This window comes from Lutjanus erythropterus, chromosome 3 (assembly GCF_056507025.1).
Source record: "Lutjanus erythropterus isolate fLutEry1 chromosome 3, fLutEry1.hap2, whole genome shotgun sequence".
Classification (NCBI taxonomy): Eukaryota; Metazoa; Chordata; class Actinopteri; order Lutjaniformes; family Lutjanidae; genus Lutjanus; species Lutjanus erythropterus.
This window is the reverse complement of record NC_139319.1, coordinates 11794095-11821272: the sequence shown is the minus strand read 5'-3', so window position 1 is coordinate 11821272 and position 27178 is coordinate 11794095. Positions and strand designations below refer to the sequence as shown.

At 41.0% G+C, this 27178-nt stretch overlaps 1 protein-coding gene across 1 annotated transcript; it reads left to right on the top strand.

Annotated features, from left to right (window-relative positions):
- On the top strand, nt 1-25920 carry dchs2 (dachsous cadherin-related 2). Its single transcript, XM_084715023.1, has 14 exons — nt 1-54; nt 152-346; nt 1390-2233; nt 2884-3123; nt 7597-7731; nt 12326-12535; nt 13791-14651; nt 16199-16312; nt 17379-17590; nt 17707-17858; nt 18992-19122; nt 19201-19487; nt 20710-20851; nt 23204-25920. The coding sequence occupies exons 1-14, from the start codon at nt 1-3 to the stop codon at nt 25813-25815; spliced, it is 6189 nt and encodes a 2062-aa protein (XP_084571149.1). The 3' UTR covers nt 25816-25920.
- Nucleotides 25921-27178: the final 1258 nt, after the last annotated feature.

Sequence of the window (27178 nt, the reverse complement as noted above, 5' to 3'; positions counted from 1 at the left end):
ATGTTTGCCAAAGATTTAGATGCAGGAGAAAATGGAACAGTCATCTTCTCACTGGTTTCAGGTGAGTTATGAACAATATGTTTTTTTTTGGATATGAGGACCTGTGCAGTGCACACTTTGTTGTAAGTGTCACTAATGATGTGTCCCTGAGTATCACTATATTGTATTTGTCTCTGTTGGTTTAGAGGAGGACGGTTTTGGACACTTTGAGATTGACAGTGAAAGTGGAGACATCAGAACAACGGAGCTTTACACCCAGAACACTGAACCGTACTACACTCTGAAAATAAGAGCCAAGGACACCGGAGCGACACCTCTGGAGGACACAGCAGTCATTCATGTACAGGTACAGTCATTTATCCACTTTATTATGACTTATAATATCCGTTTGAATTGAAACTCCTGCTGGATATACTGTTGTATGTTTTTGTATTCTGTTGTTGAATGAAGGATATAATAATTAGATATTTTTACTCTGTCATAAGTTACTGCACTCTGTGTTGGCTTAATACACATTTTACAGAATAATTTTTTGGTCATTTTAGTTGTTATAATCCACACAGATGCCTTCTTTTTTTACTAAGGTCCAAGATCTGGACTTCACTGTCCGCCATTTTCCTAGTTTCTCTGTTCAAAAAATTTTTTTTATTGATTTTTATTTTATTTTATTTTATTTTAATTTATTTTATTTTATTTTATGTATAAATTTATTTGAAAGAAAATAAAGGTCACTACTTAAACTCTGATGCATTAGACAGAGATATAGCTAAAAGCTCATTTTCATCCCCAGTCCCCTGGCAGGTGAAGCAAAATACAAACATAAAGCACATAACATCACAACTTTTCCGCTGCGACTTGATGTTTCCTTTTCAAGACAAATGTCGTCAAGAAGAAATGTTGTCCACACGCTAAATACTGCAAGTTGCAAGTATTGCAAGTATTAATTAAGTATAGGTATAACAGTAAGTAAGCAATTACGTATAATATTGCAAGTTCCTGAGTATGTGCATCACTACATGCTGTACAAAGATAACAGCTCCATCTGCAATTAAGAGATAACATGACACAAAAAAAATTCCCATCGTCTCAAAAATGATCCACTATATGAATAAAAACTCAGAGTAGTTGTCCTAAAATTGGCTCTTGCCTATTCACGATATTTATAATACAAAACTGAAACAGACGTGTTGTGATTTTGCTCAAAAGAACAAATTTTTGAGTAGCTTAAGTTTGGCACCAGGGGGAGACATTTACTGTTTTACTGAAAGGTTTTACTGTATATTAAAGTCTTTATTTAGACCCTGTGGTGACACAATGTTCGGTGTGTAAGTTTCATTCACTCCAGTAACACACAATATCACACTGTATTTCTGTGTATTTCACTCACAGGTTCATGGATTAGAGGCTCTGCACGGCCGATCTGACCACCAAATCGTGAGGCGTTTTACGGTGAGAGAGGACACGGAGCCAGCAACTGTTATCGGCTCTGCCAGCGTTGCAGATAAAGGGAAATTCCACTATTCCATCTCTGAGGGTGACGGCAGCATTCACTTCGGCATTGACAGCTCCTCTGGTGACATATACATCAACCAGCCGCTGGACTACGAGGCTGCAGTGCAGTACTTCCTCATGGTCAAAGCTGAAGATGCGGGACTGGCTCCTGAGGTGAACGTGTCTGTGCTGGTCAGTGTGATGGTGGAGGACGTAAATGACCACACGCCCTGGTTCCCTGACAAACTGGTGACGTTCGGTCTGTTGGAGGACGCTGCAGTCGGGTCACTGGCGTTTGCTTTTCATGCCAGAGACGCGGATGGGACCTTTTCTAACAGTGCCCTCCGCTACTCCCTGACCTTTGACCCCAAACTCAGTGCCTCCTCATCACGCTTCCCCTTCCAGATCAACCCCTACAGCGGGAGCCTGACTGTGGCGGCGCCTTTAGACCGGGAGACCACGGCCAGCTTCGCCTTCACTGTGACAGCCACCGACCAGGCGAAGAGGAAGGACGAGCGTAAACAGACGTCGGTGACGGCTCAGGTGTTCCTGCTGGATGTGAACGACAACCGGCCGGTGTTTATATCAGCGGACACGGCTCAGGTGATGGAGGATGCAGAGGTGGGGAGTCTGCTGCATCATTTTGTGGCCATAGATGGAGATCAGGGCGAAAATGGGGTCGTCTCCTACGTCATCTTGGCTGGAAACAAGAAAGGAGTTTTCACACTGGAAGAGAAAACAGGTGCAATTTTTACAAGTCATCATTAATTAATTAATGACTAGACTGATAAACACCTGAGCTCACTGCTCACTGCTGTCATATCTGTATCAGCATATATGTTTTTCTCGTCATAAATCTGAAATAATCTTGTATTTTGGTGCACCATGAAATATAAAAAGTTTAGAGTGTATTTGAAGTATCTGATAGCCATTCCTGTGCTCTATCGTATCTCATGAGTTTTGGGGTGAATATCATTTATTACACATATTTGGTGCAAAATTAAACATTTCTGACCACTTGAAAATGTATAAAATGGTCTCAAATTCCTCCAAAATGCCACATGACACCAAGACCATGAGAAAATTTAAACCCCAGATCTCTCATTTGTGGCTGTGAAGTTTCATGAACTTTATGTCAGTTTCAACTTCCCTTCTAGTCATGACAGTTTTCCTGTTTTGTGCGCCAAAGACTTTTTTTTTCTCACACTGCTATAGAAAGAGGTATTTGTTATTGTTATTTTATACTAGTGTCATGTCGAGGTTCTAGTGTTGTGACAACTCTATTGTATATCACTTGAGTTTTCAAGCCACTTCTCCTTATAAGATTTAAAAAATCCATATCTCTTCTTGTTTATGACATTCACCGTCCATCTTCTTCCGTCCTCCTTACAGGCCTCTTGTTTCTCTCGTCCCCTCTGGACTATGAGACGCAACGTGTCCACCGTCTGACCGTGCGCGCGGTGGACCACGGCCTGCCCTCACTCTCCTCCACCCAGACTCTGACGGTGGAGGTGGGGGACGTGAACGACCAGTCGCCGGTCTTCAGTGAGAGCATCTACAATGCCAGCGTGGCGGAGAACAGAGACCCCGGAGAACCAGTGATCAGGGTCTCCGCCACCGATAAAGATTCAGGTAATAATTATCAGCTTTTTATATCATGTCTGACTCAATAAAATAAGGGGACAGAAAAAAGTTGGGAACCACGGACTTGGTGGATATGGGACCTATTGCGTGTCTGTCCATCCTGGCAGGAAGACTCATCTCTCTTCTGCAGGTTTCTCCCTTTTATGCAGTTTTTTCTTTTCTGATCTGAGAGTTTCAGAATATATTATGTTGCATGTCGTACAAGTTGTAAAACCCTCTAAAATTAATGTGTGGCTCTGGGGCTGTAGAGATAAAAAAAAAAAAAAGAAAGACTGGAAGATGATCAAATAAACTGAGGAGTCTGCTTGTCTTTAAATTATGTTCTGTTTGGATGCTGTTGCAAAATTTCCATCCAGCAGCATTTAGGTTCAGCCTGAAATCGTCCTGTGGAAGTGGAGATGGCAGTAAGCCTCCAAAGCACCTAGGTGGCAGCACAAGCATGTGTCAGCCTCAAACCATAGACTCAATATACATCAAACCACATAGTGACACATTAAAATAAAATTAAACTGAAGAACAAAGCATCTGAGCTCCTAAATAATAATGTATTTTATAAATTATGAAGATATGATTTGTTGTTTTTTTTCCTCTTTTCTGTGTAATTTAAACTTGCTGCAATATTTAAAATATTTAACGAAATGGCAAAAAAAATAAATTCCTCTGCAACAGTTTTCTGTATGACAGTATAGTATGACAGATCCTTTTCATTACTTTTAAAGCATAGTAACACATGACAAACTAGAGCTGAGCAGCAGCTCACCCTGCCGTGTTTTGGTTAACCGTCAGCGCTGCAGTGAATCAAGGCTATCGTCTGTTTTGTTTCACTCCATTAGCAGTTTAATTGAAACCAACCCCTGGCCCTTTTCCCTCCCGTGTCGCTCCATTTGTGTCTTTTTTCACGTGCTTTATGTTCACTGTACATCCCAGCAGATCTCATTCATCTGACCCCCTAATCATATTCACAAATCTACACATCGGCCCTGTTTATTTTAACACGTTGCGCGCGGGGCCTCCCGAATCCCACTTCATCTCGTCGTGTTGACAGTACGAATCCTTTTAAATACGGGAGGTGTTGGGGGAGGCATGTGGCAGGAGGATCTGTACAGGAGGGGTCTCGATGTGAACTAACATTCTTGGGGGTGAGAATTGTCCAAGAACAGCAAGCACACAGCTCCTCTGGGAGATCTGAAAGGTCCTCTCTCATGATGATTTCCATAATCCAAGCCATCTGTGCCAATAGGCGCCGTGTTTTCATCTGTCTCCTCGAATCGGCTCGTCTGGCAGCTCAGCCGGCTCTCCCACCAGTCTTATTTGATTATCATTTCTGCTGCTCCCCCTCACCCCCCAAACGATCCCCAAAGATGACCATTGTTTTGTGCCTGTGTTGGTTTCTGTATCCATTTTCCATATGTTGGAGTCGGTCGGAGGAGATGTGCAGCATCAGTGAGTGTGACAGCTAACCTTTGTGTTACTCTGAGTGTCCTGGATTTCACTTTGTCAAGCAAATGTTCATCTGTTTGTGAAGTGAAAAGCAGATGCAGCTTTAATATTCACAGAAAAGTTTTGTGGTAAGATTTGACCACCATGTAATATTTACAGTCTATTGGGACATGCTGATCTTTTTCATGTTTTATTTCTTTCACTTTTTCATGTTTTCTTTCCTGAAAATCTCTTCTTACAAGTGTTGAATAATTGGCTATTTATCTCATGAAATCAGTTCATTTGATGAATATTCACTGTGATCCTATGTGCTGCGTGAACATTTGTTCACCCACCTAGCCAGTGAATTAAATATCAGTTTAAGTACAATCAAATCGATTGATAAAATAAGTCATAAACAGCAATTTGCAAGTTCAAACCCTTTTGCACCCAGAGGGAAGCAGCTGAATCGGCCAAAAATTAAAGCTCCTGTCAGCAACGAGCAGGTTTCAGGCTTCACAAAAGTGAGCAAAGTCACTTCAGCTAATTTAATTCTGTTTACAGAAATGGTGGGACCAATCACACGCTTGTTTCATCATCACAAAGCCTGCAGCGTTACAATAATTGCGTGTTTAAAGTTCCACCATTTGTCCCTCCTTCATCGGATTTTAATGAAACTGTGTGTGTATGTTTAGGAGACAGTTTAATCGGTTTAATCAGGATTACTCAAAGGCATCTTGAGTTATGAGCAAATATGCGATTGGTCACGCCTACTTGCACCAGTCAACATGGAGCTTCAGATTTAAGTTCAGTCAGGCCAGTTGAGTTTCATGTTTCTAGCTCATCTCAGCAATTTAAAAATAAATATATAATAAAAATAAATCAACACAACCGCAGAAGGGCTTGAACCCTGATTTAAAAAATAATAGGCTGATAATGCACCTATTGCACCTAAAAATAAGGGAACAGATATATACAAGCAAATGTCACGTGTCATTCAACAGTTTCACTCTTGTGGGCACAAAAGAGCTTCTGACTCATTCTGTGGAGCATCTTTGCATCTGTAAATGATCATTGAACAGTTTTTAGACTGTTAAAAACAACAAAACAGGAAATGACCTTCAAACTAAAGTATGGATTGAGTTTTGTTTGAGGTGCTCACAATATAAAAATGTGTAGACGTGTTTCATAAAAGGTTAAACTGCAGCATCACTTGTGGTTTAAGTGTCCTATACTTACATCAAATAAAGAATAAACTTTATTGTGAGACTGACGCTTCCCCATTAATTTTTAAATGCTTAATAATATGAGAATGTGAAGTTGTGCCAGAAGTCCCTGCTCTGCTCCAGCAGGTTTCATTTCTTTGGTAGGAACGTGCTCCCACACTATTTTAAGTCCATGAACACCACATTCATTCATTGTCTTGTACAGGAAAAAAGAGGACAGACCAACTTTTCACTTGTCCTCCTGAAAATTTCTGCAGAAATCCTCTGAAGCTCAGATGATTATTCTGTTCAGCTTCACCACCACAGTTTGTGTGTCATTTCAAAACGATTTATGTGTGGAAGCCAGTAGAAGAACCGTGAGACCTGAATGCAGCAGGGCCAGACTAGAGCAGCACTGGACTCGGATAAAGGTTTTGCCCCGCTGTCAAGTTTTTAAAGGCGTCACGTCACAAAACAGCCTCTGGTTTCAGTTTGGTGTCAGATAAGACCCGTCTGAACTGGAAGCAGACTCACATGAACTCGCCTGATGACGTGCTACATTTGACCTTTGACTGACATAAAGCCAAGAAAACAAATAGCAGGTTTGATGGAGAACATGAAAATTGAGGGAAAGTATTATCTTGTTTTAGACATTAAAAAGCCAGTCAATTAAAACTGATGTCTTACATTTCAGTTTTAAAATTCATAATTCCCATGACAAGAATATCTGGAGACAAAATGTGGGAATGACATTGAAATTAAGGAAGATGACAACAGAGAACGTACTGTATATGAAACACTTATCAGATATAATTTACAAGTAAGTTAGAGCAGCTTAGTCCCGGCAGGTAAATAGAAGTTCCTTTAAAAATTCCTGACTTGTTTTATGTGTTTTAAGATGATATGTTGAGTTCAGGATTCAGAGGGTTACTTTAAAAATGTATGAGTTAGTACAGTTACTAATTACCTGTTAGAAAATGTCGTCAGTAACGTAATCCAAGTATCATAATATTAAAGTAATGCAACTTGATTACTTACCTAATATGGTGTTTTAGGGCTGCAAATAATGATTATTTTCATTTTATCAGTCGATCAGTTTTAATCAGATTACTTTCTCAATTACCTGATAAGTCTATGTTATGTCAGAAATTGGTGAAAAAGCCCAAAATGTCTTGTTTTGCCCACAACACAAAAATATTCAGTTTAGTGACAGAGGGCTGAAGGAACCCCCAAAAAATTCACATTTACGAAGCTGAAATCAAAGAATGTTGACTTTTTTAATTTAAAAAATGACTCAAACTGATTAATCAATTATCAAAATAGATGCAGATTAATTTAATTGCCAGTTAGTAATAGATTAATCATTGCAGTTCTGAATGTTTTTATTTTTGTTGTTAGTTTATTATTTGTTTGTCCAGCTGTTCCAATTCCTTTGTTGTGCGCAATTAATTGATTGATTGATTTAAAGACAAAAAAACAGAAAAAATTCCACCCAGTGAAGAATTTTTTCACTCGAGACCATGATAATGACTTGGCAGCTGTTTCTGCACTGTGCATGGTGGGAAAACTAATAATCCCCATTTTTACTAAATGTATCTGTAAACTGATTACAACTGTAACTGTAATACGGTTGCCCTTATTTGTATCCTGTTATATGTAATCCATTACTCCTCCAAGCCTTCTTGAGTTGTTTTTTTTTAATTAGTGTGTTTTTGTTTTGGCTGTGAAGACAGAGAGCCCTTTATCCTGCGTCTTAATAAATCTTTTGAACTGTACTTGTTAACAGTACTCCTGAGCTTGTAAAAACACACATTAACCTGCTGTGTCCCTCCTCCAGAGGAGAATGCGGTGGTGTGGTACAGTCTGCTGCCCGGCCCCGGCTACGAGCTCTTCAGCATCAACCCTTACACCGGTCTGATCACCACCACCTCCTACCTGGACAGAGAGCAGCAGCAGCATTTCACCCTCAGAGGTACGACACACATCAACACTCTCACAGTTAAAACCTGTTACACCTCAGAGACAGAATTAGTGCCTTTTGGGTGATCATGTTTATCACTCATTTTAAGAGTTGCATGTAATCTAAAGGGATAGGTGAGCATGCTCCCAGTTTGGAGAAGCAGCAGGAGTACCAGGGTTGGAAGCTAAGCAGGGTACTGATGTGAACATGGTCAGCAACAAAGCAGATTTTAGCCACCTACAAAAAGGCCCATCTAAAAAAAAATAATATCAGTTTAAGTATGAGCTATATTTAGAATAGTTTGACTACTTAACTGTGCCATCAGACAGCCTTTTCTGACAGGAAACTGAAGTTATATTGCCTGAAAAATTGCTCTGTTCCTGCCACCAAACTTCTTTGACAAAAGCAGTAATTTTACCTTGCAGAACATGGGAGTTGCTGATGAAGCGCTGCCTCGATTAGTTACTTTCTTTGTGTTTTCGTGTGACTTAAGTGTTTTAAAGAGCTAGTTCAGATTCAGCAAAGTCGCACAACAGCACAAACAAACTAACAGATCAACGCAGCGGTAGACCGACAACTCTTGTGTTTTGCAAGGCAAAATTAAGATTTTTGCCAAAGGAGTCTGGTTGAGTGATATTCAGCTTATATTAACAGCTGTAACTATAGTATATTCTTAAACTGATATTGATTTTTTTAAGGTGGGTCTTTTTTTAGGTGGCTAAAATACACTTTGCTTAGCTTCCTACACCAGTACTCCTGCTGCCTCTCCAAACTGGGGGTGTTCTGATCACCTACTTAAAAATTATGAAATATCCCTTTAAGAAAATTTTACCCTTTCAAAAAACCTTGTTGAAGATAAAGTAAAAAAACATCTGGACATTCAGATAACAGGGTTTCCCAGTGTTTTATAGTGGAAGTTCCCGTGCGCCTCCGCTAACGTCACTAGAAATGATAAAACTTTTATGAATATAATTTTAGGCATATTAAGCTTCATGGAAAACGAGCAGTGGCCCTGTATCGCTCTGTATTTAATGAGTAAAGTTAAAACCACCATCTTGTAACTGCATGGACATATTGCATGGAATCTCCGGATTCAGCTCAGCAGGTGAGTGAATGATCGATCACCGTACGTTTTCTTGGCTGTAATCAATCAGAGCGGCATGTTGCAACGTCCAAGGGAAAAAAATAAAACCTTCCGAGTTTTTACAAGTTTGTGCAATCAATCACAATCAGGTGCTGATGAGTGAGAAAAGAAGTCACTGCTGCACTGCAGGTCAGACACCAGGCTGAAGTTAGTCTCATAATTACCAGATGGACACATGTTTAGAGTCTGCAGTGAGTTCATGTAAGTTTAAAGCTCCATAGACCTGCGTCTGAAAAGAGAAGCAGGACTTAAACATGCATTCTTTCTGAAGGACAGCAGGGGGCGACAACACTGGCTGCAAGTAGTCCGATTGTATGAAGATAATGACATTACTTCTCACTTGATTAATTACCTCAGTATGCAGTTTCCTTCTGAGTTTCCAGTCTTCCTCTAAACAGCGTGATGTTCATTTTGTAAATTACGGTCCCATTTAGAGTAAAATAGACGATGAAGCTAGCGTGTGATTGACAATCACACACCAATGATATGGATTACTGTTACTACAGTGCCTATTTCTCACTTCAAACGTTTTCAGAAATATATTTTTGTTTACTATTTAGTTGTAATACAAAAAAAGTTTGCGACCAGGCAGCCGCCATCTTTTTCTTCTTCTTCTTGTTTCAAACTCAACCTCCCGAAACTCAGGTCAAACTATCAAACTAGGCAAATATAGATTAATATTCTGTTGCTGCATTGCCTAAATCTCACTAAAAATGTTCTCAGAAACATATTTGACTGTACTGTTTTGTTGTAATATGACAAAGATCACAACCGGGCAGACGGCCATTACTTCTTGCTAAATCGACGAGCCAAAACCGAGCACCGCCCAAGTCACCTACCACCACACTTTCATCGGCACGTGCTCTGGTTGCAAAGAATCCAAGATGGCAAACTTCATAATGCATGACATCATGTTCGGTTCACACTTGCCTGCAACATCGATTTCTGGGATCAGGATTTCCGGAATCAAGAGCATAATTTAATAAAAATCCAGTGTAAAACTAAGAATACAAGCACAACCAACTGCTTGAAATCCTGTGATTCTGTTATATGTTCAATGTTCCTGCTTGGCTTCATGTTTAAGTCAGTACCTGCTCAGATTTTCCCACTAAAGGCTTATTAAAACATCTAAAATAATCTAAACCTCCCAAAACAAAACATATAAAAGCGTTTTCTGCAGTCTCTATCAAACGCAGACAGTCCTCTCGTTCACCAGCCCTCTCTGTTTCTCATTCTCTGCCTTCTCTCTTGTCATGCTTCACGGCCAAAGTCATAAAGAATTCAAGGTCCGCCTTTTGTGTGAAAGCAACGTTATTGAGCAGATTGATTTATGTAAAGGAAACAGTAGGCTTTTAAAGGACTGAGCTACAGTATATCTAACCTCTGCTGACTGCGCTGCTGCTGCACCCTCTGCCTTTTCAAGTGTTTGCTTTCACTCTCTCGTGGGCACACGCAGTAATTACATTCAAACTATTCAGCAGTGTTTAGTGATAAACTGCTTTCAGATGTTTTATCATAATATTTGCACAGTCAGCAGTATGATGAACAATTAAATATAATAACAAAATATAATAACAGGAAAGCCTGAAAGTCTTGAAGTTGTGCCAGAATCATACAGGGCTTATTGGGAAACACCGAAATATGTGGGGACAATTTTCTCTGGCTGCAGATGAATTTGGAAAGAAATAAAACACCAAGTTCGTTTCAGCTTGTATTAAAAGCTGTCACAGTATATTTTATGTTGACAGGATTTTTTTTTTCATTCTTCAGATCTGTACAGCTATTAAATCGAAAATGCCAAAAGATTGGCTCCTTGTGATGCTTACAGACTGAGATTACTGAGCAGAAATACAATAATACACTGTTATTTGAAATGCGTGTTATTAAAGGGGCTATTATTAAAACAGTCTGTGGCCCTTTTGAGCTGTTTAGCTACCGTTGTATTAGTTGTATTTCATATTTAGTCGTACTAGAAACATGGTTTTATGGATAGCATTGTCAGTCTGATCTAGACTGAAATATCTCATCAACATTTTGGTGATTTTTCATGCAGTTTGATACAGATAACAACGTTCCCCAGAAGATGAATCTTTAATGACTTTGTTGAATCCTAAAGTTTTTGCACTCAAGTCCAGAGTGAAGTCCCAAGTCTTAGTAAACTAAGTTTAGAGTCCCAACTTACTATTCTTTGTGCAACTTGAAATGCAGAATGAAGTTGGAAGTTGTTGTATCGTCATCTGTAATTTTTCAACCTACAGCTTTTGCATACTGCAATTCTTTTCTTGTTTACACTAAAAAAATCATCTTTGGTATAATTTTTTTCAACTGAAGCCCAGAAACATAACATTAGTTCTTCCTGTTTCTCTCCTGCAACTTGATTGGATGCTGTCAGATTGGTCAAATAAAGTGGGTCTGGGGAAATTAAGTGTTGACTTGCTTAGAATGAATCGCGTTAACGTGAGTTGATTCAGGAAATGGAGGAAAATAAGTTGATTCATGGCAAACTTTGGTGATTAGATGAACCATCTATCACATTTAGGACAGGCTAACTTCAACCAATCACATCAAACCCTTGCCAAAGCCAGTCAGGAGAAGAGCGAACACATCTTTTCCATGGAGAAAAGCCTTTAGAGCCGTTCTTTGTTCTTCTTTCAATGAAGAAATATTCTCCAGTTCTGATATAACTGATGCTATCACAGTATTTACACCAACCTCTGCAGTCGTCACACCTAAAACCATGCCAGCTGCCAGTAGTCCCTCCTGGGGCACTGATTGGCTGCACCACTTTTGGTTTGGACACAAACAGATAACCTGAAGCCTAGCAAGGTGGATTCTCACGAAATGCAGCTACCTCACAAGAGAACTCTAAAGTTATCGAAGTAATGACTTGAGTCTGATTCAAGTCCACACCCCTGACAAATACCAAAACTAAAGTTGTTTTTTGGATTGCTGCTAATTAGCAAATGTTAGCAGGCTAACATGCTAAGCTAAGGCAAACATTATAGCCTACCTGCTAAATGGTGAGCGTGTTGGTCTTAGCGTTTAGCTCCGAGCACCTCACAAAGATGCTAGCATTGCTGTAGACTGTTAGTCATGTTGATTTATTCACTTGAATTTCAGTCCAAGAAGTAAATAAGAACCACAGATCGGGGCAAAGCGGTTGAGATGAATTCTGTGATCACAATGTCCCTGGTTCAATTCCAGCTGGGAAATTTTATTACATGTCATACCCTCTTCTCTCTCTCTCTCTAAATAACTGCTCCCTGTCTGCAACTCTATTGTCAGCTATCTAATAAATGTAAAAGGCCAAGAAAAAATAAGTAAACAAATTAAAAAAGCAGAAACTGCTGTTTAACTCTGATCTCATTAGATGCCGATTTAATATAAAATGAAATAAAAATAAGACCAAGATTTTTTCTTCTGTGAACGCACGTGTGAATTCCTTTTGATTCCTGTGTGCAGTCCAGGCTCGTGACAGCAGCACGCGGCCTCTGTCTGGTACGGCCACAGTGCTGTGCTCTGTGCTGGACGACAATGACAACCCTCCAGAGTTCATGCAGTCATCGTTCCAGATCAGCCTGCCGGAAAATCTCCCCCCTGGTGTTGTCCACACCGCTCAGGCCTCTGATCCAGACCACGGGGAGAACGGAACCATACACTACTCCATATTAGGTGAGGAACCAAGATATTTGGGCCAACATTTCTGTCAGTAATAATCTTATACTCGCCAAGTTAATTGCTTAGATTTGGGAACTCATCGAAATTGTGAAAGTGATGTCCAAAGGGAAAAGAAAGTAATCGATCATAGAGGTTTGTAACAAACCCTGAGGTTAAGCCAAACTAATTTGGAGGAGCAGCTTGAGGCAAATTATAAAATTAATACACAAACTCACCATTGTAAACATAATCCCAGTTAACAAACCAATTTACTGCTTCAGATGTGAGCTATCGTACTCGCCATAGTTGTGCATTCAGAATCAGAATTAGGTTTATTGCCAAGTAGATTTACACATACGAGGAGTTTGCCTCAGTGATTTTGGTGCATAGCAATAAAAATAGTAATAACTAGATAATCTTATTTTCAGTATTTCTGTGCAATGAGGGATTATAAGTGACATTTCAGGTGCTCTCACTAATTTTACCTTCAAATAAGTAGATATATTTGATAATCTGGCTGAACTGAATGTCTGACCTCTTGTGTCAGACTTAGTCATACAAATGTTAAGATCTCGGCAATACAGTGCTACCATAGCAGACAAAAATGATGTGACAATATACAAAAATAAGACCAAAGTTGTGATAAAACAGGAATTAACTTCTGGAAACCTGATAGCCATCTAACTATGTAATTTAAGGTTTCATGTTCATAATAGTAAGCATCTAAAAAGTATTAGAAATTTCTTTTCATCCAAATTCAAAAGTTTGTGTACACTTTCCTGATATTGCATTTAAATTGGTCGTGATTATGCTCAAATATTTATTACAAAAATGACTTCTAATTAAATCTACATCAGTTGTCCCATCAAACATTTGCAAGAAAACCTCTTTCTGCTCCTGCTTAATCTGCCGCTTTAAGTTTGAGCCAATTCAGCAACGTGGAACATAAGGCATTATTTCTCTCCAGAGTTTGACAGAAACAGTAATTTTACCTCACAGAACATGGAAGTTGCTGGTCTACTGCTGTCTTGGTCAGCAGAAAGTAAAGTAATTCGGCTCTGAATTAGTTTGTTGGTGCGATTTTATGCATTTTAACACATTAACAGATCAAGGCAGCCATAGACCAGCAACTCCCATGTCCTCTAAACCTAGCTTGAACTTAAACTATTAAATATTTTTAGGTGGCTAAAATACCTTTTGCTGATGCCCCTGTCCACAGCATTTCATTGCTTACCTTCCAGAGGTTTTAATATCTGTCCCCTGTCCTTAGGCGAGGACTACAGAGGTCGTTTCACCATCAACAGCCACACCGGCGTTCTCAGCACCACTCAGGTCCTCGACCGTGAGGACAGGCAGAACTACACCCTCACCATACAGGCCCGGGACTACGGCCCCACCCCGCTCAGCTCCACCACCCAACTCCAGCTGCTGCTGCTGGACCAGAACGACAACATCCCCTCCTTCACCCGTAAGAGCTACCACGCCTCCGTCAGCGAGGGCCTACCTGCAGGAGCCGAGGTCCTGCGTGTCGGCGCCTTTGATCCTGACGAGGGCTCCAACGGGGATGTGACCTACTCTCTGACGGAGGACAGCAGCCAGGGCGCCTTCTCAGTTGACCCTCTGACCGGGGTGATCCGCACCACCAGGTCTCTGGACAGAGAGAGTCGGGCTCAGTACACCCTCCGAGCTGTGGCTACTGACGGCTGCACACAGGGGCCGCTGAGCTCTGTGGCATCGGTGACCATACAGGTGGAGGATGTGAACGACAACGTGCCGGTCTGCGATCAGAACCCCATCAACGCATGGGTCTCCATGAGGACTCTACCAAACCAGATCATTACCACGGTGACGGCAACAGACGGCGACCAGGGTGAGAACGGGACTGTCCAGTTTATGCTGTCAGATGAGGAGAATCTGTTTGACATCAACAGAGACACAGGAGAGATTTCACTGAGGAGACGAGTGAGAGCAGGTTTCTCTGGGAGGAAGCTGCAGGTGGTGGTTTCAGACCGAGGACGACCTGCTTTGACCTCCACCTGCCTGTTTTTCATCCAGCTGAAGGGGGAACACGAAGGACTGCAGTTCACTAACAAAGTGTACAACGCTACTGTCAAGGAGAACAGCAGGGCTGGTACGTTTTAACACCTCTAGTCCTTCTAGTTTCACTGATACCAGTAAAGGGACAGTTCACTACAAAATCAAAAATACACATTTTTCCTCTTACCCGTAGTTCTGTTTATCCATTTAGATTATTTTGGTGTGAGTTGCAAAGTTTTGGAAATATCAGCCACAGAGAAGTCTGCCTTCTCTCCAGTATAATGGGACTAGATAGCACAGTGCCAAAAAATAACCTTGAAAGTCTCCAAAGTAGTGTCTCCAGTTACTCAAGATAATCCACAGACCTTGTTGTAGGAACTATTTTCTTTCTAACTACACATGCTAACCAAATCAGTGCATAGAAGGAAGTGTGCATCTACTCATGGACGGGAGGCTAGTGCTTGTGTTAGCGTAGACTGTAAACGATAACGGCCTCCTCCTCGGCTGAGATGTAGCTTCTCATTCATGTGCCGATGCATGCTTCCCTCTGCATGGTGAAACAGTTGGTGGGTGTAGTTCAGTAGGAACAAAAGGTCTGTGGTTTAACTTCAGTAACTGGGTCATGATTTCTGGAAGGAGACATTGCTGATGAGTTTTTAAAAATGTATTTTTTAGGCATTTTTGCAAGTGCATAGAACTGGGTAGGGACAATGGGGACATGCCTCTACAAATATTTAAGCTCTGGGACTACTGAATTGTCCCTGGCAATATTTTTGATTTTGCTAACAAAGCCCACGCCAGCAAAGATATGCATCTGAAGAATTTATTGGTTAGTAAGGATGGAGGATAGCTTGGATGATGAGGTAGGGGTCTGGAGGTTGGTTGTGGGAAGGAGGGAGGGAGGAGGTTAAGGTTTGAGGGATGGAGGGATGTGAAAACAGAGTCAAAGGGTAAGGAAACAGATGAGGTGTGCTTACTTGTTGTGCGGAAACTGCCCGAGGCGTGGTCTTTGTTCCTGAATCTAGTTATAAAACTGTTGTCTGTCAGTGTCTAGTCGGTGTTATTGTTGTTGTGACGAAGCAGCCGTGCAAATTACAGATGCAATACAATGCATTTTTAAGTTTTGAAAGATTGCATATCCACATAAATGCCTCGCAGTGATTTGGTCCTCTGCCTACCCATAACCACAGGTCTCTTTTAACTGCCAGAATATTTCATATATAAATAAATATTAAGCAACTTGCAATAAATCTAGTGAGTTATTCAGATCATCAGGGAGAAAATGAGGAATATACTCAGATCTATTATTTTGTGACAGGACAACAGGCAGACAACAGAGAGAAGAAGGCAGGGTGGTAGAGAACATATTTGTAGTTTGTAGTCTGGTCGTAGCTCCAGCTCGGACACATTTATTGTCACCACTCTTGGCGCTTTGAGTTAAATAATCCAAGTGCCATCTAATCCCATAATGTTCAAAAGAAGGCTGACACCTCTACAGCTGATATCTCTGAAACTCACACCAAAACAGTCTTGATGGACAAATTGCACCACAGGTAAGAGGAAAAATATGCATTTTTTATTTTGGAGTGAACAGTCCATTTTAAACAATCTCATCAACCTTTTAACTTTCTTTTCCTCAAGGCACTTGGATTGCAAAAGTGGAGGCCAGTGACCCAACCAACAGCAGACAAAGGATCACATACACCATCTTCAGTGGCAACGAGGATCGTATTTTCTCCATCAACCGTCACACGGGTAAGGAAACATTATGAAATTTTACTAGCCCAAACATTGGTTTTGTTCGTTTGTCTTGCTGTCCATCCAACGTTCACTGGTTTTGATTAGCAGATGGAATTCCTGCTGAAGCGTCACGCAGGCTTTCATCTTTTAAGTTATGCTAATAGCGCAAATTCCCATCCACTCATCCATTTTATTTTCCACAGAAGTATCCAGAAAATAACTTTTGATTTCCAGGACTCACCCACTGTTTATTTATGACCAATCAGAGCTTCTAATCCAGCCGTTTTGGGCTTATTTTCTGTGTCTCTCTTCAAAATGTCTTCAACTTATCAGCTTCATCTGGTTGTTTATATACAAGTATTTCCTAAAGAATTATGATTATTGCCCGTCTGATTTTATCATATTCCAACCCAAACTGTTTGTCTGGATTCACGTCTACATGAAGTCAAGAATTTGACACAGTTAGACTCAAACTCAGACTTAAATAAACAGTATTATACTGACATAGAACTGAATACTTTTTTAGGTTTACCACAAAAATTTGAACCTGAAAGAGTTTCTGTCAGCACCTTTTTTTAAAAGTGTAAAAGTTGGTTTTCTTTCCATTACTTTGCTTTAATTTTTCCCCAGTTTGGTAAAAGAACAGCACTGCAAAGCCAGAGTGAAAAAGGATGACGCCACAGATGAAAATGTATTAAAATATTTATATTATGGTTTGGAATATATGATTTTTTTTTTATATGATGTATTTTAAAGGGAGAAGCAGAGAGGAGTACCAGCATGGGGGCATAACAGTAAACTGCTGTAGACAGGGTCAGCAAAATAAAGTATTTTAGCCATATAAAGGAAAGTCCACCTAAAAAAATCTATAATGGTTTAAGTGTACTCTATATTTAAAATATAAACAGCCTTATATAACGTCAGTTTCCCGTTGTGAGGTTCTCTGATGGAAAGCTAAAGCAGTGAGAATATTCTAAATATAGCCTATGTTTAGCTAATACACCATCAATAACCACCTTATACGACCCCACTTCAAATATTCTGAAATTTACTTTGTGGTATACATTTTCCTCTCTTTCAGGTGAGATCCGTGTGCAGAAAGATAACTCTCTGGACTTTGAGGTGAGCCCTCAGATCCAGCTGGTGGTGCTGGCTGACAGCGGGCTGCAGACGGCTCACTGCAGGGTCTCCATCAGCCTGCTGGACATCAACGACAACGCACCAGTGTTTGAGTACAGCAGCTACAGAACAGCTGTCTGGGAGGGGCAAGCGCACAACACCTACATCATGCAGGTAGATACTGAGAATATTTAAACCGTCTTTGACATGAGAAACAAGAAGCAGGTATAATCTATCTTTTATTGTCTTATCATCTTATTAATAACGATCAATGTCCATATTTCCCGCAGGTGTTTGCGTCTGATGCTGACAGCGGGATGAGCGGGCAGATTGAATACTCCATCATGTCCGGTGACCCTAATGACGCGTTCATCTTAGACTCTGTTCGTGGGATTCTGGCTACCAATGTCGTTCTGGACCGCGAGATCACACCCTCATACAAGTACACTGATTTCACATGTTAAAAAGTATTCGGTAACCATTTATAGAATATATGAAAGTCAAGACAAAACTAGATTAGTAAGTTTCTACTTATGAAATAAAGAGTCCCATTCCCTGACGTTGCTGGAGTCTGCATCACCAGCATCTGTGAGTTTTCTAATGGAGGGATTTTTTCATCAGTTGCATAAAAAGCTGACACATGATGGGAGTGTTTTGTTGATATTTATCAAACTATTCAATAAGATAAAACAACAATTATTTTGTTAACATTCAACAAACACACATTAAATAAGTAGTTGCCACTGGCACACTGTCAAAATAATTATTGTTTTATCTTTGGACAAGATTTCTTTACTAGTCTTGAGTTACAAAATTACAACTTAATTGGTGAAAAGTGTCAGTGAATGCATGAGAGTAAAGTGTCTCATGTTGTAAGTCTATTGAAGAGTATTATGGCCAGGCATGTTTGGAAAAAATTAGAAGAGGAAGACTTTTTTAAATTTTGCATTTCAAAAATAAATTCAAAATGGCGAGAATAAAGGCAAACTTTTGTATTAGTGGGTTAGGATTAGTCAAAACTTTACTTTAAAACTCTATTCTCGACATTTTGACTTTATTCTCAGAATTCAAAGTTAAAACAAAAATCTTCCTCCTCATCTTTTTCTTGTTCCTGGCCCAATACTCTTCCAAGATGTCACATCTTCTATCTTGAAAGTTCAGTGAAACAGGCCCCTGATCCTGAGCCAGGAATATCGCTATGACTGTGCACCGCCGATCTTTTCTTCATCAGAAAGTTGTCCGCCAGATTTCCTGACAAGGAAAGAAAAAGATTAAGATCAAACTAAAATGGAATATCCTCGTGGTTCGGCTGTAACCGCATAATTGTGGACGCCTCTGCAATTCTTGAAAAATGCAGTTCAGTACAGCAGTCAAAAATCTGCTCGGAAAGATAATTACTGATTTTAAAATGTACTCAAAATGTACAAATACGTAAAATATCAGTGCTCAATCCTGTTATGTAGAGTATTATAATTGAAAATATCCAACTTACTGTGGCATAATACATCAGTACACTATCTGCTACTATGTATTTGGATCAAGTTTCATCATTTGTTTACTGTCTTCTTATTACAGGCTGGTTCTGCAGGCCGTGGACAGGGGGAACCCTCCACTCAGCAGCACCGCCACCATCAGGGTCCAAGTGGTGGACGTCAATGATAACAGCCCTGCCATTCCCCCCATGGAGACTGTGGTTATAGCAGAGAGTAAGACCAGTGATTAGAATATAAACTGTGTTTATGTGTATTTGTGGACTTAATTTGAAGCCTTCTGTTTTCCTGTAGATCTGCCAGCAGGTTACATGGTCACCCAGGTGACTGCGAACGACGTGGACCTGAGCTCAACCATCACCTACAGCTTCTCAGACAACAGCAGCTCCAATTTTCCCTTCGCTATCGACCGGTACACCGGTGTGATCACCCTGACTCGAGCCCTGGACTACGAGGAGCAGACGGAGTACACGCTGACCATCTGGGCGTCTGATTCCCTCCACCAGACCACCGGAGAGGTCGAAGTTCAAGTGCTTGACATCAATGACAACGCTCCAGTCTTCACCAAGGTCTCCTACCAGGTACAGATGACATAGTTATTGATAAAAAGGGTAGAGAGCCTGTATGCCAACAGGTCAGGGTCAACAAGCCACGAATAAAACAGTACATGTGGTTACCAGCTACGAACTAATTCTAACTAAAGCATGCCTAATTCACGATTTAAAGGTTGTCATTAATGTTGAATAAGTTGCATTGTTAAATACATAATAAGGACAAATTTTGGTTTCCAGGTTGCTAAACTCCATGTGCCTGATTTACATTATCTCTCAGCATAATAACCTGCTCAGTATAGCACTGTGCAGTTCATCTGTATTGGTAGTTTTTTCATGAATCTTGATGGCTTGTGATGAAAGATGGTGAAATCATGACTGTTTATTGATGACTTTCTAACAATAACAAGCCATTATAGTGCTCCAGTGATTTGGTTGGTCGCTTCCATAAAAGTGGGGAACTGAGTATAATGGGACCACTGTAGTAAAAATTAAAAAATAAAAAAAAAGTTACAGGGCCGAGGAGTAATATTCTGTGAAAAAAGTTTACAAGAAAAAACTTAAATTCCTGAACATTAAAGTCACAAATCTTTGTGAATTTGTGAATTTTTATCTAGTAAATTTACAAATTTAATCATTCTGATTTTTTTTCTTGGAACATTGGCCCCCTCCCTCAACTTGCATAAAAAAATGGTCAAATGCAGCACAGGTTTACTTTTTGGTCCCTAATCTCCACCAACACTGGATCCCATATCTCCCATAATCCAAACTTTAACACAGCTCTTCTGTTTAAGTTTCAAACCCAATCCAATTTAGAAAAACACTGCTGGAGTTTCACAGGAAAACGCTGTTGCAGAATCTCCCAAACAATGGAAGTGAGTGGTGACCAGTTTTCACACAGAAAAAACAACTGGAAAAAAAACGTAAAATACTACATAATGCACGTCTCCTAAAGTGTTAAGAGTCCATTTCAGGTGTCCACCTGATGAAATTAAGTAACTAAAAAGAACATTTCTGCTGGTGAAGGTTATATACCAGTCAAAGAGATTTTCAAACCTGGCTACCCATAAGTTGTTCTTACATATACTTGTGATGAGTTATGAAGCATCAATAAATGTTTATTAACCAGTAATGAAGCCTGTGTTACAACTGATGTATGCTTTATTAGAAAGTACTGTAGTATCTGACTGGATGTGGAGTATTCATAATAATCGTGGTGCAGATGTGACTGATCATTTGTCCTCTCTTCAAGGTGGAGCTGTCTGAGTTGGTTTCGGCAGACACATTAGTTTTGTCCGTTTCCGCTACTGACAGAGACTCTGAGCTCAACGGCAAGATCACCTACAGACTGCTTTCATCTCCACTACAAGGCTTCTACATCCAGCCAGACAATGGTAAGAACAGCTTCACCGATGGAAAAGACATCCTGCAGTGCACTGATCTAAACGTCTCATTGAACCGTCACAGTGTGTATATACAATATACTGTGTATATATATATATATAAAGAGAGAAAAGGGAGAGGTTCAGAAGTCACCAGACGGATAAAACAATGATCCAAAATGTATTGTAGTTCGTCTGTAAAAGACATTAACTCAGGCTTTACAAGTTTCATGAGTTATTGCTGTCTGGTGGTCTGATTTTCATATTTATCCCTTTTATTCCCTCCATTAAAACCAGTTTTTCTGGCGTAGTTAAAGGGGCACACGCCAAAGAAAAAGGCCAAGAGAAAACCTTTCCCTGGTTATGAGCATCTCAGAGTACAGCATCAGAGGTTTTACTGAGACCTGTCACTCTGCCAGTAGCAGTATGCTTCTCCAGTGTTTATATTGTTGTAGTTTTGGATGTGTGAGACAACTTCTCAGACACGGGGGGGGGGGGGGAGAAGCAGCAGAGAAGGCAATTAGAAGTGACTGAGATAAAGTGCTTCAGAGGAACCATGCCTATCCTATTATCTCAATTTTAAAAATCCCTAAACCCAAGAAAGAAGATAAATCCTTCAGGGCTGAAAGGAAACCACCACTCCTCAGTTCTGGCTAGTCTTTTCCACTCAAGTGTGATTTATGGGCTTCTATCATGTTTGAACTCCAGAGTTTAATATCAGAGAAATATATTTGCCCTATTTTTGTGGTGAGGAGCACTAATGGAAAGTGAAATTTGCATCAAGCTCTCTAAAAAGAATCCAAAAATGTAATATGGTGCTTTTTGTGGTGCTGTGCCTCTCAATTTTTCCATTTTGCCTATTTGTTGCACAAACAATGAACGGTGCTGCTTCAGAGTAGAGCCCCAGAATTAATGGTCATCCTGTAGAAAAGTTTAAGTAGCAGTTAAGTGGAATAATAAATTGGATGGACAAACACGTAATTGTCATCCAAGAAGAAAAACTTGCTCTTACAGTCTGCATATTGAATTCATTACAGAATGGTCACACAGGAAATAATGTTGCATTGCGGCGGTAATGACAGGGACAATTTTGATTTAACTCTCAGTAAATTGTCATACAAGCAGACATGTTTTATAGTTCTTATTCTGAAGAGAAACAAATCCAGGAACAATCCATGTATTTGTTAAACCATCTGTTTAATCAATTGACAGAAGTTTTATAGTTTTATATCGGTGAAGCCAGATGTCAGGTCGCTTTAAGTTTCTCTACCTTATAAGCTGTTTCACTGTAAGATGAAATCAACTTTTGTTTGAATGAGTGCTTTGTATCTGACTGACTGACGGTATAATTTTTTGAATGATAATTCTTTTTTTTGTTGTTGTTGTTGTTTCTGAATGCTCCTTCTACTTACTGATCTTTTAAGTTAGATCTATAGGTTTCCTCTGTACTTTGAGCAAAACAAATGCTTAGAAAGTTGGTTCATTGTTAAATTTCGAGGTCTTGACAGGTCTATCAAACACGCTGACTCCAACAACTACAGCTGACATACACAGACAACTTGTAAAGTTACTTAGTTAGTTAGTTAGTTAGTTAGTTAGTTAGTTAGTTAGTTGTTAATGTTAGTTATGCATTAATTTCAGTTTTATACCCTTTGCCAAGGCTAGCTTGGTTTAGCCAGTTAGTCTTTGTTTTGACAAGTTAGCACCAGCTAATGCTTTTATGGTAATGTATTGAACAGAATACTTACTTTTATGTCAGTGTGAACCCCACAACTGTTTGGCTGAGGCTGCATATAATTGTCCCTCCAGCGGTGTACGGAGGAGACATTTTCAGTTTCTAATTGTCCATCATCGGACCAAGTATTGATAACATGCATAGACAGTAGGGGTGGTGGGATAGAAATGTAATCATGTATCCCTGAACATCTGTGACACCAATAACACCTTCTACCGCGACAAGCCTAATGCATTCATGTGAAGTGATGCTTTCTGATGACCTTACAAACCTAAATTCAATAGTCACTCTCCTTTATGCTTTGTTTTACTTTCTACCAACTTCTGGGGAAAAAACTAGCTTTAGATATAACTAGCAACATCTTTTAACCATCTTCAAAATAGTTTTTTTTAATATAGATGAGCCTAGCACATAACATATCCAAGTACAGAAAAAAAAAAGGAAAAGAGAACCTTGACGAGGCTCCAGAAGAAAAGGGCGGGACTTAGTTGTCCGTTGGTTTGTAAATATATATGTGGCACTTTCTTCACATTGCACATTGTCATTGACTCCATTGTTAATATGAAAAATATCGATTAGTGCTGCTTTTAAATAAACTAAGTCACTCATGAACGCATCTTGTCTTGTAGGGTCTGTTTTCACCAATAAGCCGTTGAAGGCCATCACAAACAGCAACCTGATCCATCTCCTGGTTGAGGCCAAAGACGAAGGCGATCCTGTGCTGTCTGCTGTCACCTCCATAGATGTGCTGATTCTGGACACCAACGACCATGCACCTTTGTTCCACCAGGACATCTACACGCTGACCGTCCCAGAGGACACACCCACAGACATCACCTTACTCACACTGTCTGCAGAGGACCAAGACTGGAGCCCTGAAAACACCCATTTGGACTATGCCATCATCAGGGGAAATGAGGAGAAGCGATTCTGCCTGGAAGTAAAAATGGTTCCAGTTGAGAATCAGATGAGAAATGTAGGAAAACTTGTTCTGTGTAACCCTTTGGACCGGGAGACCACGGAGAGCTATGCGCTAACAGTGAGTGTGTCTGATCGAGGGATGCCTCCGCTCAACAGCTCTGCTGTCGTCATGGTGACTGTGACAGACTGCAATGATAATGCCCCTGTCTTTTCCAGCACAGAATACCATGCGCAGGTGAGTGAAAACAGCCATGTAGGTACCAAGCTGGTCCAGGTCACTGCTCAGGATCCTGACCTAGGAACCAATAGCCTGCTTCGATATGACATTGTCTCGGGGAACAGCAAAGGTCACCTCAAGCTCGACCCTCAGTCTGGCCTCCTAGTGGTCAACCACTCGCTTGACTATGAGGAAGACTCAAAATACATTCTCACCATCCGAGCATCTGATGGCGGTGAATCAGCTGAAGAGCGTAAAGTGGCCTTTACAGTGGTCTTCATCTCAGTGTTGGATGAAAATGACAACACTCCATACTTCATGTTCCCGACCGTTAACTGTTCTGTGCTGGAGAACCTCCCAGCGTTCACCCACACCTGTTCTGTCCATGCTGTTGACAATGACTTAGGCCCCTACGGCCAGCTCACCTACTCCATTTTGTCCTCTTGCTTCATGGACTATGGCAGTGGCAATCCTGAGAAGAAGGAGGCCTTTGCCATCGACCCCCTAACAGGTGACATTCACACCAGACAGACCTTCGATTACGAACGTGAGAGTGAGTACTGCTTCGTAGTGGAGGCCAGGGACAAGGGCGACAAAGCAGCTACATTGAGAGTGCAGGTGACCATCAAGGGAGTAGACGAGTTCAGTCCTGTCTTCACCCAAAAGCAGTACTATTTCATGCTGCCAGAAAACGCCAAACCTGGAGAGACAGTCGGTTACGTGATGGCGATGGACCATGATGGAGGCGTTGACGGACTGGTGGAATATTCCCTTTTGAATCCATCAGTGTTTTTCGCAGTAAACAAAACAATTGGTACCATTTATGTGTCGGATCCCGTATATCGCAGAAGAGGAAGCTATCCCGGTGAGGACATGGTGAAGCTGGTGGTGTCTGCAGGTAGTCCCAGACTGGACTCCAGGACCACCAACTGCCTGGTTTTCATTAACATCTCCAGCTCAGCAGAGGCACTCACTGGGGTGCCTCTTGATGCGCACATGCTCAGTTTGAGTGTCTCACTAATCATGTTCCTTCTTGTTCTTCTCATTTTTGTCGGCTTGGTTCTTAAATACAAGCTCAAAGAAGCGGCAATCAAAAAGGCTGCAGCCATTGCTGCAAACCTGAATCATGGCACAGGCTCGTTCAGGAGATCCAATGGCCAAATGCAAAGTTGCATCTCTCTGCAGGAGATGAGACGGCCTGGAATTTTGGTGACCAAGAGGGACATGTTGAACCCGTACAATCAGTCAGACTCCAGCGGCCGTGGATCAGCAGAAGGTGAGACCGCTGAGGACCAGGAGATCAAGTGGATTAATGAATACCCTTGCCGTAAAAAAGATGAACCTGTGCAAGACAACCAGGTCACAGAGATCCCACAATCTGCTTTACCTGGGGACAATGTCTCGTGCCACTCAATCGATGTAGGGCCAGAGCACATTTTATCTGTCAGTAAATCTTTAGTGTCTGGGATGCCCAGCACAGAAAGCCTCCACCACTTCAAAGAAGAGGGAGGAGGTGAGGGACTACTTCCTGCCATACTTAGGGTGAGGGATATGGAGGAGAGCATGAGGACAAATGGGTACGCCCCCCTCTCAGAGGCCCACGCCTCTGCAGATTCTCTCTCGTCGCTGGTGTGTTTTGAGGAGCAGCTGCAGGGCAGCTATAGCTGGGACTACATTTTGGACTGGGAGCCACGCTTCCAGACTCTGGCCTCCGTTTTCACAGATATCGGGATGCTCCCTGACGAGGAGCTTCAAGGTGGCCGTGAGGACTTAGCAGCAGAGGCGAGCTGTCTCATGTACCCACCGCCTCTTATAACAGGAGTGGCTCAGCCTGGCATCAGAACTGTACCTCCACGAAAGCCGGGGCGTGTGCCAAGCCTGAGCAGGAGGCCCTCTTCCCGCAAATACGCATATTCGCCCTTAGCAAGGAACACAGGACTTACCCCTTCAGCCATGACACCTAGTTTCTCCCCATCGCTGTCTTCTCTCACCATTAGGACCCCCAGTGCCTCACCAGTTGTCTCTGAGACCGGGGTGGGGGGCATCAGATTTGACTCAGGGCCCCTCACTGCAAGCCTATTGGAGTCAGAAATCCAGGTATAGACATGAACTTTTGAAGTATATCTGTGACACTCAATTCCATCTTCCATTCACCATCTGAAGGTATTTCTCCTAGTATTTTAAGGGACTTTAAAGCCCCCGTCCAGCTATTGTGATGTTTTTAGGTTAACGTTCTTTCTGAACAGAATGGAGGTATGATTATGGTGATCAAGTGTCCTACTTTAGGTGAACCTGCCCAGCATTTTTATCCCTTGTCCAACATCCCACATATTGAATGATCTCCCAAGGCATGGTTTAAGGTCAGATGCAATGGCAGCCAGATTGGTCAGCATCATTAGCATGGAGAGCAGTAGCATGGATATTAGCATGGTTAGCGACAGCCGCAACTCTAACATAGGTTACAAGGGCCTCCTTCATCTGAAAACAAGGACCCCAACAAGTCAGGGGTCTGGGAACAGCGAGAGGAATCCCACCTGGATGGGGTGTTTCTGTCTCTCTCACCCTTGCACCCAGTGTCCACTCCGTGCCTACTCTTCCCAAGCCTCCTCCACATGTCACTCGGCAAATTAGCTGTTTATGCCCCACTGTTTTAGCTGTTAGCTGCTGTGCTAGATGCTCAGCTGCTAACAAGCTACATCCCCAGCAAACTTTCTAATGCGAGTTATCGTTATCTCTGAAGTGTGGCGCACACTTGAATCAGGTCAGATTTTATTTATAAGACATTAGCCTGAAATCACAAAACACAGTTTGCTTTAGGGTGCTTTCCTCTCTGGTGAATGTGATGTTGGACCATGACATATGACTTCAAGCTTATACTATAGTCATTGATCCGTCATAGTTCCATTTTAGACACAGCTTAAATTTTTTTAACACTTGTGCACAAAATTATTTGTCAAATAATATTTGGTCAACAATGTTGTTGATCAACATTGTCATGAAATGACCAAAAAAATATGAGAAATCATAAAAATGCCAAAATAATACTGGAGTGGGGATTTAGGGGACACTGCACAGTTTAATTTTGATAACATTCTGATATATTTATAACATATAACATTTCAAATATTTTCAGAGACAGACCAATAAAGTTCTGGACTTATTTCCATTGTTTTCATTTCAATGGCTTTAGAGTCATGAGTTTAGTCTCAAAGGGGCAATACCAGCACAGTTTTCATTTGAACATAATGTTGTCATTTAATTACTTAGATTGCGGTTGATTTTATAACTGGCTTCTGTAATAAAAACTAATATCAGGAACAGCCTGGGCTCAGTCTTGCATTATAGTCTTATAATGCAGCACTTTGAATAAGAGCAGATGTTCAAGTCAGCGATTAATTATTGAATGTTTTATTGTAAACATGTTTATATGTGCAGAAAATGAAACACTTTCTTATTGCCGTTGGTT